The sequence below is a fragment of the Malaclemys terrapin genome, chromosome 3 (genome assembly GCF_027887155.1).
Source record: "Malaclemys terrapin pileata isolate rMalTer1 chromosome 3, rMalTer1.hap1, whole genome shotgun sequence".
Lineage (NCBI taxonomy): Eukaryota > Metazoa > Chordata > Testudines > Emydidae > Malaclemys > Malaclemys terrapin.
Window position 1 is genome coordinate 71,070,904 of NC_071507.1, and position 16,653 is coordinate 71,087,556.

The 16,653-nt window shown below is 38.7% G+C and overlaps 1 protein-coding gene across 7 annotated transcripts in view; it reads left to right on the forward strand.

The window, feature by feature from the left end:
• Positions 1–16,653, forward strand: part of AKT3 (AKT serine/threonine kinase 3) — a 266,912-nt gene that overhangs the window by 244,713 nt on the left and 5,546 nt on the right. For all 7 annotated transcript variants that reach the window (XM_054023412.1, XM_054023411.1, XM_054023414.1 and 4 more), the window contains one exon: positions 11,511–11,613. In XM_054023412.1, the coding sequence (XP_053879387.1) occupies positions 11,511–11,613 (103 nt within the window). The remainder of the gene's footprint in view (positions 1–11,510; positions 11,614–16,653) is intronic.

Consider the following 16,653-nt stretch of genomic DNA (forward strand, 5'->3'; position numbering starts at 1 on the left):
AAGAAAAAAGAAAAATCAAATTTAAGGACAATGGACTTGATTCTGCATGGCGCTGAGTACTCTGGCCCTGATCCAGACACGCAGTTGTGCATGTACTTAACTTTAAGCATGTGCTTCAGTTCCTTGCAAGTCAACGAGACTGTGCATCTCAATCAGGATCTGATCCTGCACCCATTGAAATCACTACAAGTGTTTTGTTTCAGAAGCTTGCTTTGAATGGGGATTGGGTGGGTGGAAATGCATAGTGAAACCTAAATGTACGAAGCACCAAACTAGGCATGGGAAATGGGGAGAGTCGGGGAGAGCGGGAAGAAGTCAGGTGTCTATGTAAGTCAGGGTGGATGCCCTGCTTGTAGAGTGAGGGAAGTCATGTGTGTTAAGGCCAGGAAGGGGAGCAGGGTAGGTACCCTGCAGGGGGAATTGAGGTGTTAGGAGTAATAAGGGGAGTGTGAGGTGGTGCCCTGCATGGGGAATGAGGGGAGCTGAGGCTCCCAGGCCTGATCTTGGATGCTGCTACAGCCACTCCAGCCCCTCTGAGTCTCACTCCCGCCCTGCCTGAGTGCATGAAACAACTTGCTTAAGAATGAATTGCGGGGGCCAGGGTGGAAACGTAGCTCAGACCCCATAATATTTCCATTGTGGTGGGTGCTAGCTGCCGCTGCCCCTGGGAGTTGGATTGGGCCCTCAGTAGGGTCTTAAAATAGGAGTGATCCTAATCATTGTTTACCATTTCCATGATTGCATTGAGAAATTAAACTTGCTGATATGAGAAATGAAAATTGCTTAACTGAACAATTAAAAGAGGGATCCCCTTAGTTACAATACCTGCATGTGATGGATGTGTTAGGCACGATGATGCCAGGGGAAAAACAGAATCCTAAGCATATAAAATGTGTTTGTTTTACTGCAGCACTCTCTTACTGGTTGTACTGGAAGGACTTATCCTAAATGTATGACCGCTTCCTCATTTTTGGGCAAGTGGGAAAAAAAAAAGCATGTGCTTTTGTATATGTGTGCACTACATTCTCGTGCAACTAACTTGCCATTTTCATTAGGAAAATGTGCATCTCTTTTTGTTCACCCAACTTCAATCTGTTGTTACTAGAAACAGGATTATTTAACCTAAAGTTTATAAATGTTTCATGACAATAGGACGCTACCTTGTTTGCTACAGTTAGTAGCTCTGGCTGACCAACAGATGCAAATGAATGATTGGCTGTCTGATACTGCTGTCTAATTGGATCAGTTTGTTGACATTAACTGAATAATAATAATGTGCTGTAAAGTAGGCAAGAGCAGAGAAAGTCCTCGTTCTGAAATGAAAATTGAATAATAGTTATACATTTTGTTCCGATGTATCTATTTTTGGGCAGAAAAAAATCTTGAAGGCAAAGGAAAGAGAATGACCTTGCCAGGCACTTCCTATGATCATCTCAATCCCGATAGAGTTGATTACTGCATTTTTTTTTTTTTACTGTGTATGAGACTGAGAAACTGAATAGGTTGACAAAGTCTTATCTTAGTCTTCTTTTTAGATATAATTGAATGTTGAATTTTCTCTGACTCCTTTAGGACCATTTTTTGGAGTATTTATACTTTTATTTAGGCTAGAAGAAAATTTAATTTTTAAATTGTCAAATGTTGTTCCAGGGCCCCTGATTCAAGAGAGCACTTAAGCATGTGCTGAACTCTTATTGCTTAATACATACTTAAAGGCTTCGCTGAATCAGGGTTTAAGGAAGGGAGGTTGGAGTGGGAGAATTCCCACAGCTCTCTTTAGGCAATTCCTGTTTGAGAGTCATACTTCAGTGTAATTGCCTGCAACATCATCATAAACATTGCAAAATAGATCTTCTCAATTCTCTTTTTTGTTGCTTCTGTGCAAAGTAGTAAAATGGTTAACAGACTGATCTTTTTATTGGATTTCCAATGGTATTTAAATTATATGCACAAAACCTACTTATTAGCAAAATAATGCCAGTTGACTGAATTTACATGACATAAAGAAACCACAAAAAGCATTCTGGATTCTTATGGATGTTGGTTTTAATTAGTTATGGAGGTTCCAATCGCTTTTTGCCCATTATATCAACAGTTTAAAAAACAAAACAAAAGCTTTATGGTCAGTAAAGGAAAACCAACATTTTAAAGGACACACTGACAATATATTTTTTAAAATGTTAAAATATCACTATGATAATCCATTGGAAACTTTAAGGTGAAATCTTGTTCTTTACCAAAACACTTTCCCTCCATTGCATTCATATACTGTTTTGTTATTGAAAGTTTGCTCAGATAGGTATTGAGCTGTTAGCATTTATTTAACTTTTTAAAGGAGCATTGAAAATATTGTTTTGGAAAGAACACAAGAGAACTACACAGTCTTTGCAGACATATGTAAGGAAAAACATCAAAAAGGTAGGTCAGATTTTGGGACTACCAACTTTGACAGTGTCCCTTTTAAAATGTATTGGTGTATTGCTATGTACAATGATTTGGCTAATGAGTTCCAATCTGTGTGAGAACATCACATACCTAAACTATTTGGAATCTTCATTGATCAGTTAGTCCAAACCGTTTTGTAAATGGCAACTACATATGTGAGTTGTGAGAAATATTTTCAAAAGTTATGGGTGAGCACACTTGTGATGGAATGAGAGTGAATGTTAGTATTTCTAGTGGTATACTCTCCCCATTTTCTTTACACAATTGATTTAGGATTTTCTCTGTCTGCTTTAACTAATTTACAAATCAGTCTCCTGAAATCACACCTAAATTTATTATTAGCATGTGATTTATTCTGTTGAATGCTGCAAAGTAGCCATTTTAAAGGATCAATGATACAGATTTCCAGTAAAATTTAATAGGATGGCCCAACATGTGATTTCTGGGCATTAAAATGTAAATTACAATAATATTCCAAGACTTGACTTTTATAACTAGAAAGAACCTTAAAATTGACACATTCTTTGACTTGTATTAAGACTCTGTGTCTAGTAAACAAGATGGTAGCTTTTAAGGTACAACATATGATGACATTTCTAGTGAGCTGTAATGGTGTGTATGTTTTAAAGTTATGTGTTATATTGTATACTTTTAAAACATACACACTGTGGTCAAAGTGAAAATTATACTTCCCATGTTGTAATTCATATCAATGTGTAAAGAGCAAGAGTGTACAGTAATTTTGTTGTCAGGAATTGGGAAAAACCAGTGTCATACTGAAATGTAATTATGAGTAGGTTATAAATGGTCATCCGTAATGAATGAACACGGATATTGTTTTTCATTGTTCAGTTTCTTATTATATTTATATGATGCTCTTGGAAGGTCTGCAGAACAACCACGATAGAGATAATGAAAATCTCTGTGTGTGTTTGTAGTTGTCGATATAGCTGTAGAAACATGTATCCATGATTTAACCCCAAACAGTATGTTATGAATATTGGTCAGCATTTTCAAATTTGGAGTATAAATTGAGCTGGTATAAATTGTCTTCACTCCATTGGAATGAAGACAGTTTATATCAGCTGAGGAGCTGCCCTCTGTTTATTGAAGTTTGACTCCTAAATCTGCATGTAGGCATCTAAATACATGGCTATTCAGGCTAAACTTTTATTTAGGTGCCTGAATATGGATTTAGGAGCCAAATTTCAGTTGTCCAGGTTTGACATTTTGGCCATAATTTATTTCAGTTGGATAATACATTGAGGAGAAGTGTTAAAGAATTAAGAGGTGTGGCTATTCACCCTTCACTGGGAATTACTCAGGTAAATGATATATTTAACCATTAGTGTTGTATTATCATATTTTTCATTGGTATGAAATGAAAATTGTTTTGGCCCTGATCCTGCAAACAATATGTATTTGCTTAACTTTAAGCATCTGTAGAGTCCCATTGGTTTCAGTGGAATTACTCTTATGCTTAGATATAAACACATACATAAGTGCATGATCAGGGTCTTAATGTGATGTTCAGTTCATACCAGTTTGAGGGTAAATTCCTTTTTATGTAACCTTAATGAGGCAAAGTCAGAATCAGCTTCTTCGTTTTTTTAGTTCGGTAGTTTCAGCATTAGTGCAGTACAGCTACTCCGTAATATTTTCAGCCATTTGTAAGCAACTAAAATGGTGGTTAGGAGTTTCCAAGACATAATGATTATCATTTGATTGATTAACCTTTGGATTATATGGAATATTTTCTACTATGTTGAACTACTCGTGCAGTGGAAATACATTATCTAGAAAGCATGAAAAGCCTCAGATTGGTATAAAATCTCTTTATATAATTGCACACAGTGAGATACTGTATTTGCCCTTATTGTTCGTGAATGATGGGTAGCATTCAGATCTTGAGCTGAGAGGGGAAAAAAGGGGTGGTACTGTCCTAAGTTTCACCTACTTTGAATGCCAAAAGGAGATGTAATTCACAAAGGATTGTGCAGATGTTCAAAATTTGATCTTGCAGGTTCTCCTGGGCTCTCCAGGTGTGATTCCCTCTATGTGGGGTAAAGGAACACATGGTCTGGGATTGCGTTAAGGCATAGGCACAGTAGACACATGCCTTGGACATTGGTTGCCAGAGGCATGTGGTGAAGTCACACTCTAAACTTGAATTTAAAAAAAGTATTTCCAGTCTTCCTAGGTTATGAAGAAAGGGCTGAAACATGTCATCTCAGTGTAACTGGTGCTGTGTTGTCTGCCTGAGCCTGAGGGAGCCTGGAGCAGAGGGAGGAGCAGCAACCACTGGACAAGGCCACCTGGCTCGTTAGTTCCTACCATAGCTGCTGGTTCAGATGTAGGCGTGGGTCCCTTGTTGTGCTCAGCTCCTTCCCTCCAAACTTTTGGTTTCACAGGTCAGAAGGGTGGAGCAAGCTGTGGTGGGATCACCCAAGCACCATTTGTGGCACCAAATTGAAATGTTACTCACAGTAGACTATGGAAATCTTCATAATATGATTGTCCTTTCTTAAATGCTGTAATCAGGAGTGTAATAGTTAACAGTGTGGACATTTATGTCCTCATGATTGAGCTTCTGAGCTAAAACCCATTTGAGATGAATGGGGCAGTTCACATGTCCTGGATTTGTTGTTTCAGGCTTTCTACAAACTCAGATAGACATCTCTGCAGCAGTTATGCTTGATTCATATGTTTAAGGATTTCTTAGCATCTATAAGCACTGGAGACTTACTTTTTTGTTTTTAAATGAAAGTGTAGATTAAATGAAAAAATAAGATGGCAGCCTCAAAAAAGTAAGAAGACTCTGTGGTGTGACCTGGTCCAGTTTGAGCACTGGTGACATCACTTACAAAGTCGGTTTCAAGCAAATGAGTATGCCTCTAATCCCATAAATGTGCAGTCATAATACAATATCCCTCTGTGTCTACATTTATGTAAATGATTTATACCATTTTTTATGCTTCCGCATTATGGGAAGGGTTGTTAGGAAAGGATTTCTTACTGCATTTCTCTCATTTTCTTCTGGAGGTGGCGCCGAAGCTCCACGTGCCGGTTCCTCATTTCTTGACAAGAATTCTACAGAAGCCGGTAAATTTTTTGTAGAGGTTCTTCCTCTAAAATTGGGTGATATGATTTGAAAATAGCCACAACATTTTATTTACAACAGTCAAGGGAAGATTTTTATGAGGTGTGCATAGGATGGCAGATCAGGAAGTTGATTTGGTGTTTTGAAAAAAGAATTGAGACACAGTTGTGTGTGCATGAATAGGCTGCATAGATCAAAAGGACTGGTGCATAATTTTATACAATCATGACTGAAGCATAAATGTATTTATACTTATAGTCCTGATTACATAAATGATACTGCTAGTGGAAAAAATATGAAAGGAATGGAGAGACATTCCTGTGCACTGTGTGTCACATGTATTTGTATATCTCAATTTTAGGTCCCATTTTCTCTTTTTGGTAGCTCTTTTTTGTATTGATGTGTGTGAATATATAGATATTATACACACACACAAGGTGATGGGGCTGCCATGTTTTTCTACACAGTCTCTGCATTACGAGCATCTCCTATTGCATTGTAAATTGCTGTGGAATATCTTGATCGCGAAAGGCAATGTGTAAGGTTGTGTAATCAGAATGAATCCAAAAACATCAACAAAGTATTTTATATCAAGTTTTTCCCTTCTGGTTGCAGCCTGGAGTTTTGTGTGTTTTTCTTGTTTTATTTTCCCCACTGTCTGGAATATTGACGTAATTTATAGTTTCATCGACTGAGTCACTGGATGTTACTGAGACACACCTAACTACTTAATGTAAAATAGTGTTTTTCTCCCCTTTGGATGGGATTAGATGACATCACTCCCTTTCTATTGTGAAACATCTCTATAATTGATAATATTTAAAAGTATTTAAGACATCTGTTTGTTATTGTTCTTACCTTTCTGCTCCATAAGATTCATGCAACACTCTGCTTTTGTAACCAACAAGCACATTTTCAAAGTATTTCAAGAACCATCACTCATTTGGACAGATGAAGTCTGGATGGGGCCTGATTCAGATCCCATTGAAGTCAATGAGAATATTTTATTTGAGCTACTGACTTCAGTGGGCTTTGGTTCAGACCCACAGTCACTTGCTGATGTAGTCAAATTTTATAGAAGGACCTGTAGGTTGATATATCTTACTAAAGAGCTGTGTATTGGTCTTTATTTTTATTACTTTCTGTGATCATTTCCTGCCTCTTTGTTATTTTGTTGCTCACTAACAATTACTATATGGCTACAGTATTTAGAGATAAGAAATGTTCCTATGTTGTCATCTCTGCCATCCCCAGCTGAGGTCAGGATAACATCCCCCTCATAAAGGTCATAACTTGAATGATTTTTTCCCATGAGTTGAGCACTCTCTTTTACTGGAGATAAGTACTGGGATTGCAAAATAGGGTACAGTGTGCTGTATATTTGGTACTACCTAAGTTGCTTATATAATTTGTGGAAAACCATAACAGATTCTTGGAAAATGATAATATAGTGATGGCTGTTGAATTACGGGTGGAGCAGATCATTTGATTTCAAACCATGATGGTTGGCCTACTCTCTGAATTGTTGAAAAGTTTAACATGAAAAGACCAAAAAACTGGAATGTTTTACAGGTACAACTTGTTCTGGAATCTTATGACCATTTTATAGGTGGGCACATTGCTTGGGAACTTCTTTGTATCAGCAAGTCCATATTAGTTTGTCCGCCTGTCTGAGACTGGCTGTGTTGCAGAATTAAATGGGGGGTGGTGGGGAGAATTCTGGGAAATGTGTGTGTTTTTGTAAATATAGGGATGTGAATATTGTGGTTGAAAAAATGAACAACTTCCTTTTAAGTTGTATGTAAATTAGTTTATATTTGAGGGATAAATTCTCTTTCTGACTCCAAGTTTAGATCTGTATTTAGCTTTTAAATAGGTAATAATAAGATGACTAAGTGTATTAATTTAAAAATCCTTTGTTATTGTGGTATAATATTTTCCAATCAAATAAAGTTAAATGAAAATCACACGTTTTTGTAAAATTATAATTTTCATAGCACCATTTTAAGTAGTATATGTAGGTGAAAAAATGTTTGTCACATAGGGTGGGATCCACTAAAGTACTTAAGTGCCTAAACCCCAGACATAGGCACCTAAATCCCAGTTTTGGCTCCATTGCAATCCACAAAACACGTGCCATACCCCGTAGGCACCTTTGTTTCTGCTCCTGGGCATGTGTGCTGCTACTTCACTCTAGGCATCTGAATGCCTGTCTCCTGCCTAAGCCCCAGAGCGATTCACAAACCAGGAGAAAGAAGATAGGTGTTCAACCACCTGCAGCCTCTTAGGGGTCTGGTTTAGTAGGTATGCTCAAAGGATACTTATTAGTTCAGATTCCACTTGTAGTGGTACCCACCTTATAACTTTTAGCCCACTGATTAGAACACTCACCTGGGATAATTCCCTCCTTTCCAGAAAAGAGTATAGAGGTGTTTAGAACTAAAGGTGAAGCGTTGGCAGCTAGAGATCTAATCGGGACAGCATGCTCTTCAAAAACAGTTCCCAACATGGCTAGTTACTTAGAACATAGTTACATTATCATTCTGGTTACACAGTATAGATATGCTAGGATTATATAGTCTCCATTGATTAAGGTGTGAAGGTTTAGTTTTTCCTCCAACATCTGTACTGCTTAGAGATCTGTGTAGAATAGTTTGCCAATATTTTTGCTATAGTGTTACATTGTAGTTTTTTTCTTTGTATTGTGGAGTAAATTGGCAAGTGAATTGTTTGGTGATAATGTTTCAAAGTCAAGGTGAGAGAGCTAAATCCTGGCCTCCGAGTGTAAATCGATTGGCTTCAGTGGGACCAGGATTTGGCCTCTGATATAGGAAAGACACTGAAACTAACTTAAGATTTTAGTTTGAGTTGAGAATATGCAGATACTATCCTATGTCTCTGATTATATTAAATAACATTATTTGGAACATCGTATATTTTAAGTTGAACAGAGATGCCTTTTAGAAATTGAATACATTTAAAAGATGGCATACAGATCCCAGATCATTAACACAATATAGGTTGAGGCATCCATTTGTAAATGTTGACTTTGTTTCTCCTTCAAAAGTGGATTGTAAGACTAATACCAAAAGCAGGACAGGGAGCTGCTGCCTTTATGTCGTGGTAGTTGCCTTCCATAGTAGCAGTGAAAACTTTGAAACCTTGGAACCTGAATGTAAGACTTTGCAGATAAATGGAGGAAGAACCCATTTAAAAATACATCTTAAAACCAATTTATGCCTAGACTTGTTTATCTAATCTGCTAAAGATTGGGGAAATCAGTTTTTTGTATCTCTTTAAAAAGAGAAAAGAAATGCATTTCAGATCATCTTTAACCACTTGAGAGAGGTGCAAAAATCCTTTGCTTTAAACCATCACACTGTCATGTAAGCAATGAGCAGCTTCTGAAGTTTGTAAAGAGATTCCAGTCACACTAGTGATGTTCACTTAGTTGTGTGATTGTAAAATCATCTTGTTAAGCATAGTGCAGCTACAGCAAAAATATATGTTCAAAACTGGGAAGTAGGTGACCCAAGGTTTAATATTGTCTGGCACGGGACATGTTAAGGGGACTTGATGCATCTAATGTGGTATGCAAGTACAATATACATGTTGTTCTGAAGCACTTATTGGGTGGATGAAATTGGCTTAGAATAGGCTCAAAAAATTAAATGGCTCTGAAATCAGCATCCTCTGGTAAAGAGTGTGCATATCAGTAGTAAAGGGTGGGGTGGAAATGGAGACTCTTAAATTCATTTGAAGGAACTAAGGCTATTATCATGGTCAACTTTCTAATATGTGATAGACCAAACATGTGCAAGCATCATGAACACTTAGAAATGGATTATCTTCTTGACTGAAGGCAAGCAGTGTTGTGAAATTCTCACACAAATTTGCTGGTGTTGCTGTTATTCAGCATTTAGTCAAGCTTAGAGCTGGGAGTGTGTTTACAATTTTGCTTCTCCAAGTTTTGGTTAAAGATATAGTGAAAACTTTGCACCCTTTTTTTCTATGTGAAAATCCTACTCTTGCACTTTTCACCCCAAGGTGATGATCCTCCTGAAGCTTACACATTTGTGTTGCCCCGACCTATCTTCTGTTGAAATTCCTGATGGACCGCTGATGTCTTCTGTCATCCATTGATCAGGCCAATTTCACGGCAGTGTGTAGTCCACAAGCACTAACAAACCAGTGAACTGGAGCAGTTTTTTAACCATGACAGTTCTTCTTTGCACTTAAAAAATACTGTGAAGATAGTGCGAAAAAATCCAGAAATGTTTTGTTCATGAGGCTGACCTAAACATGAATTGACCTTTTTGACATTTAAAATGTATGTGTGCATATTGTTTATTTTTTAGAAACAGTTCGTGACAAACACGAGCCCTGTCCTGCAAAGACTTGCACACAAGCTTACCTTTACATACTTTGAGTAGTCCTATTGACTTGATTGCAACTACTCGGAGTATAAGGTAAGGACACATGTAAGCCTTTGTAAGATGAGTGCTCTAATGTTGGTCTTTCAGTGAATAATGAGAATCTCATCAGGGTGAATTAATTTAAATTAAAATGATTTAAATCAGCAAGCAGGAAAGCTTGATTTTAACGACTGATTTTAATCATGTTTTGCATTTCTGCTTTTTAGTTATTTTCCTATAGAAAAAAGGTTGATTCTCATTTATTGGTAATCATTAAAACATGTTCATTTGCAACTAAATCTAGTCTTTACACTAAGTCTGGAATGTCTTTTTTTTGCTAATTAGGAGGATACACTATATCTGTACACATTTATTTAAGCAGTTATATAGCTTAATTTATATTTATTCAGATTCTTAATGTTTATATGTACTTTAGAAAATGCTGAATAATGCATTTCTTATTTACTAGATGATTACTTGTGATTTGTGTCAAGCTCTATTTGGATAGTAATTAAAATGCCTAAGACACATTTTTTATCAGATACATAAAACTACCTTTCAGTGCTAGATGGATAAGTTTATAAAAAAATTATCAAAACATGCTTTGCATTTAAAACTAACGGATTTATTAAACAAAGGAAGTATTATCTGTAGTTAGTGAACTGTATGGATTGTTTTTGTTTACCATGTCTTTTAAGATTTTAGTAGATCTCGTTCTCTCACACCTAGTTTTTATTCAGAGATTAGAAAAGGAAAACAAGCTTTCCTGCCTTTTCAGCTCCCTGTCAGTTGCTAAACTTTGAATGAATTAGTGTTGGACTGAACTAGGTAAATAAACTAAAATGAAGAAAATATTCTCTTTACATCTGCAAAAGAGGATACTACTGTCAAAAGCTGGTTTGGCACTTCAGCAAATTCTGGTGCCAAGTGCTTAGTAGTAACTTTCATCAGTTCAGTGGTTTGACTTTCTTTAAAACTTGGCAACAAATGTGCTGCTTAATTTTTTTTAGAATTAATTTAAATGATTTTAGTATATAATAGTAAGTTTAGGCATTAACATAGGCTGTTATAATTTAAAAATAAAACTGTATTTAAATTTAAAAAGTCAACCTTAAATTAAAAAATATATATCATTAATTTTTATCTCCCCTAAACACCCTATTCAGAGTTTCTAGTTAATTATCTTTCTATAGTGCAATTTATCTAAGTCAAGTCATTTTGTTTTTGTGCTCCTGATCTTACCTAGTTTCTAAACTAGCATCTCTGACACACAAAAGTCTTAATGATTTGCCTGTCATATTAGCTGTCAGGGACTCAACCATCATTCAATCCATGATCCTCCTATTACAAGGCTTTTGGTCTAACCACTGAGCTACATGAGATCTTTATAGAATCAGAGAAATGTAGGACTGGAAGAGACCTCAATAGGTCATCTAGTCCAGTCCCCTGCACTCCAGGCTGAACTCAAGGCAGGCATGTCTACTCCTTACAATAATTGGTTGAATTCAGGTATATTAACATTACTCTTCTTGTTTATTTGTTCCCATCAGCTCGTACCTCCTTTTAAACCTCAAGTGACATCTGAGACAGACACCAGATATTTTGATGAAGAATTTACAGCTCAGACGATTACAATAACTCCACCTGAAAAATGTAAGTAAGCCTGAAAAGCGCTGTATAACTACAGTTGAGAAGATAGATTATCAGTGTGTACATATACTATAAAGACTGATATGAAATAGGTTACTCGTTCTAATGGGGAGAGTGTTCTCACCCCTTTTAGTGGAACTTAATGTGGATCCATCTCAGGGTACGTCTATACTACCCGCTGGATCGGCGGGTAGTGTTCGATGTATCGGGGATCGATTTATCGCGTCTCGTCTGGACACGATAAATGGATCCGCGAATTGACGCCCATACTCCACCTCAGCAGGAGGAGTAAGCAGAGTTGACAGGGGAGCCACGGCAGTCGACTCGCCGCCGTGAGGACGGCCAGGTAAGTCGAACTAAGATACTTCGACTTCAGTTACGCGAATAGCATAGCTGAAGTTGCGTATCTCAGTTCGAACCCCCACGCTAGTGTAGCCCAGGCCTAAGAGTAGTTCTGTATGGCACAAGACTCCTTACAGTAAGCGTAGTAAGGTTACATATTTTTAGCCCATGAGATTTCTGAACAACCTCACAATTCCATAAATTATTTAATGAGGCAAATGACAATTTCTAAGCATCTTATTTGTTTGCTAATAAAGGCCCCAATTCATCAAAGTACTTAAGCACATGCTAGATTTCAAGCATATATATGTATACTCCCATTGACTCCAATGAGACAATTCACATGCTTAAAGATGGTAGGCACATACTTAAATACCTTTCTGTAACAAGGGCAGAAAAGAACACACGTTGCCACAGAGAACAGATATCTCCTGTCTAGACAGCCTGATTTTTTTTGTTTTAGATTAAATTCACTCCAGTGCAGAGGCCTCATGCCAGGCTCCACACACAAGAACCCTTAATGCCGTTATTAATTTAATTTAAGTGCATTGCACCTTGTGCAGACCCTCTGCAGTTGGGCGAGTTTCACTCTTCATACACATTGCATTTACCTTGTTTATCTACACATCTATAAATCAATATCTGATCATTCTAAATTGTATTTAATAAAAAAAAAAGTTATCACATGGGAAACAATATTCCAAACTCCAGTAGTCAATATTTTAGATAGATTTTCTCTCTAAAAAGGTACACCTCTACCTCGATATAATGCTGTCCTCGGGAGCCAAACAATCTTACCGCGTTATATTGAACTTGCTTTGATCCACCGGAGTGCATAGCCCCGCCCCCCCCGAACACTGCTTTACAACGCTATATCCGAATTTGTGTTATATCGGGTTGTGTTATATCGAGGTAGCGGTGTATTGTTTTTTATTACCTTTTGCATAACAAAAAAGTATGTATATAATTATAGCATATGAAGGCAGCACACACTATACTTAAGGTTGAGTTCATTTAGTTTGCCCCCTTTTTTTGGTGGCTTATAACTTTCTCAAACATATTCCTTTTTTTACTCAGATTTTCTGGGTGTGGTGCGCCAGTCTAGAAGTGGGGTTTTTTTTTTAGAAGTAAATTTGAACAGAGCCAGTTTAGCTGTTTTTGAGTTCTGCATATTTTTTTAAATAAAATAATCCCCAGCTTCTCCATGCATTTGAATGAGAATTTTTGTATATGCATAACTTTAAAAAATGAATCAGATTTTGTTTAGCTCAATTTAGAGAAAATGGGTTGAGTATTTTGAAGCTATAAACTTTACGCTTCAAGAAAAATAGACTATTTTTTGTCAGGGTAAAGCAGGCCTGCTAAAGAAAGTTTAGGCATTATGAAGTGCTTCAGCTTTGAATCTAATTCAGGGCTGATCATCAATTTCATGAATATTTTAAGTTAAATGGCCTAGAGTTTGAGATAGTCCCAAGTTTAAGATTATCCCAGTTTTAAGACTGTACATAGTTTGAGAGAGCCCTGCATTTTAAACTGCTTTAGCTTTCACTCGGATGAAAACAATTGAATTTTTTTAATTTAAAAAAAAATTGAAATTCAGCTGCACAGAGCACAGGTCAGGAGTGTGGTTAGGTGACTAAAAACGTACTGGTACTTTGCCAGCTCTCCTGCACGATGTTAGAGGAGCCTGGAGACTGCTAGCATTTTTGCTGAATTGCGGTAGCAGCTCAGGTTCAGCATGTAACTCAAGTGCCTGAGCCAGCCACCCTTTTGTATGGTCTCACTTCCTTTTCTCTGCTATATTGGCAACAGAGCTGGAGGGTATGATGTAAGCATGCCTACATTAGTTCTGGGCCATGAGAAGAACAAGGAACAGTGGTTTCAAGTTTCAGTGGGGGAGGTCTAGGTTGGATATTAGGAAACACTACAGGGAAACCCCGGTATAACGCTCCTCACGATAATGCGAATTCAGATGTAACGAGGTCATAAGGTGGCTCCGGCTGCCAAAAAAAAAAAAAGGGGGCGGGGGGAGGGCGGGATGGAGCACCAAAAAAAAAAGGAAAAAAGCTGCCGAAGTGCCAAAAACAACAAAACAAACAAACAAAAAAAAGCGGCCAGAGCACCGCCGAAGCGCCCAGGGGCAGTGGTCAACTGGGGGGCCCCCCACGCCTCCCTGGCGGTGTCCTCAGCAGAAGGTGGGGAGGGGGCCAGGGAAGCCCCCAGCGCTCCAACCCATCCCTGGCAGAAGCGCAGGAGGTGGTGGGGGAAGCCCGAGCACTGGGACCCCCCCACACAGCGGCCCCGGGAGGCAGCCTCACAGCTTGGGAGGTTGGGGGGCACTCACTCCCCACTGTGGCCTCAGGCTGTGACGGGGGGACAGGGCATCTCCGGTCTTGGGGCCACAGTGGGGGGTAGGGTAGCAAACGGGTTGAGGAGCTGCAGTGGGGGGGGGGGGTGTGTGTGTGTGTGGAATGGGGGGGACCCTGAGTGGCACCCCAGGGAAGGAGCAGAAAGGGGTGGAACCATGGGCGGGGAGGAGCCTGCAGCCCTGGAGCTCTCTGTCGCCAGCAGGCGCGGGGCCACAGCTTCTCTACCCTGCTGGGCACTAGGCACTAGGAGCACTAGGCGGCGCACAAGAAGGCCATTGCGGAGAAACTAAATGAATTCTTTGCAGCGGTCATCACAGCTGAGGATCTGAGTGAGATTCCCAAACTTGAGCCATTCTTTTTAGGTGACACATCTGAGGAACTGTCCCACATTGAGGTGTCAGTAGAGGAAGTTTTGGAACAAATTGATAAACTAAATAGTAATAAGTCACCAAGACCAGATGGTAGTCACCCAAGAGTTCTGCAATTTCACAACTGAGTTTCTTCAGAACTACTAACTGTAGTCTGTAACCTATCATTTAAATCAGCTTCTGTACCAAATGACTGGAGAATAGCTAATGTGATGCCAATTTTTAAAAAGGGCTTCAGAGGTGATCCCGGCAATTACAGGCTGGTAAGCCTGACTTCAGTACTGGGCAAACTGATTGAAACTATAGTAAAGAACATTATTGTCAGACACATAGATGAACATAATTTGTTGGGGAAGAGTCAACATGTTTTTTGTAAAGGGAAATCATGCCTCACAATTTACTAGAATTCTTTGAGGGGAGCAACAAGCATGTGGACAAGGGGGATCCAGTGGATATAGTGTACTTAGATTTTCAGAAAGCCTTTTACAAGGTCCCTCACCAAAGGCTCTTAAGCAAGTTTCCTGGGATAACAGGGAAGGTTGTCTCATGGATTGATAACAAGTTAAAAAATAGGAAACAAAGAGTAGGGAATAGGTGGTCAGTTTTCAGAATGGAGAGAGGTAAATCGTGGTGTCTCCCAGGGGTCTGTACTGGGCCCAGTCCTATTCAATATATTCATAAATGATCTGGAAAAAGGGGTAAACAGTGAGGTGGCAAAATTTGTAGATGATACAAAATTGCTCAAGATAGTTAAGTCTCAGGCAGACTGCAAAGAGCTACAAAAGGATCTCTCAAAACTGGGTGACTGGGCAACAAAATGGCAGGTGAAATTCAATGTTGATAAATGCAAAGTAATGCACATTGGAAAACATAATCCCAACTATACATATAAAATGATAGGGTCTAAATTAGCTGTTCCCACTCAAGAAAGAGATCTTGGAGTCATTGTGGGTAGTTCTCTGAAAACATCCAGTCAATGTGCAGCAGCAGTCAAAAAAGCAAAAAGAATGTTGGGAATCGTTAGGCAAGGGATAGATAATAAGACAGAAAATATCATATTGCCTCTATATAAATCCGTGGTACGCCCACATCTTGAATACTACATGCAGATGTAGTCACCTCATCTCAAAAAAGATGTATTGGAATTAGAAAAGGTTCAGAAAAAGATTAGGGGTATGGAACGGCTGCCATATGAGGAGATTGGGACTTTTCAGCTTGGAAAAGAGACGACTAAGGAGGGATATGATAGAGGGCTAAAAAAACATGACTGGTGTGGAAAAAGTAAATAAGGAAGTGTTATTTACTCCTAGTTCTTGTGTTATGAGGGGTCACCAAATGAAATTAATAGGTAGCAGGTTTAAAACAAACAAAAGGAAGTATTTTTTCCTCACAGTCAACCTGTGGAACTTCTTGCCGGAGGATGTTGTGAAGGCCAAGAAACTAACAGGGTTCAAAAAGGAACTAGATAAGTTCATGAAGGATAGGTCCATCAATGGCTATTAGCCAAGATGGACAAGGATGATATCCCTAGTCTCTGTTTGCCAGAAGCTGGGAATGGGCGACGGGATGGATCATTTGATGATTACCTGTTCTGTTCCCAGTAGGGCACCTGGCATTGGCCACTGTCGGAAGACAGGATACTGGTCTAGATGGACCTGTAGTCTGACCTAGTTGTGGCCGTCCTTATGAGTGATCCTCCCCTGGCTGGTTAAATCTACTTTAGAGATAGATTACATCTTGGTATGGCATGAAGTGACTGCCCTGAACTAAAGAATCTGAGCCTGTACTTTAAGAATAGTCACTCCTCAATTAAAGTTGTCCTAGTTAACGTCGTCGTTGCATAGCTGATCAATTAGGGAACATGCTTATTTAAAGTTGCGCAATGCTCTCTTATAATGTTGTTTGGGAGCCGCCTGCTTTGTCCACTGCTTGCAGAAAGAGCAGCCCTGGGAGCTAGCTGGTGG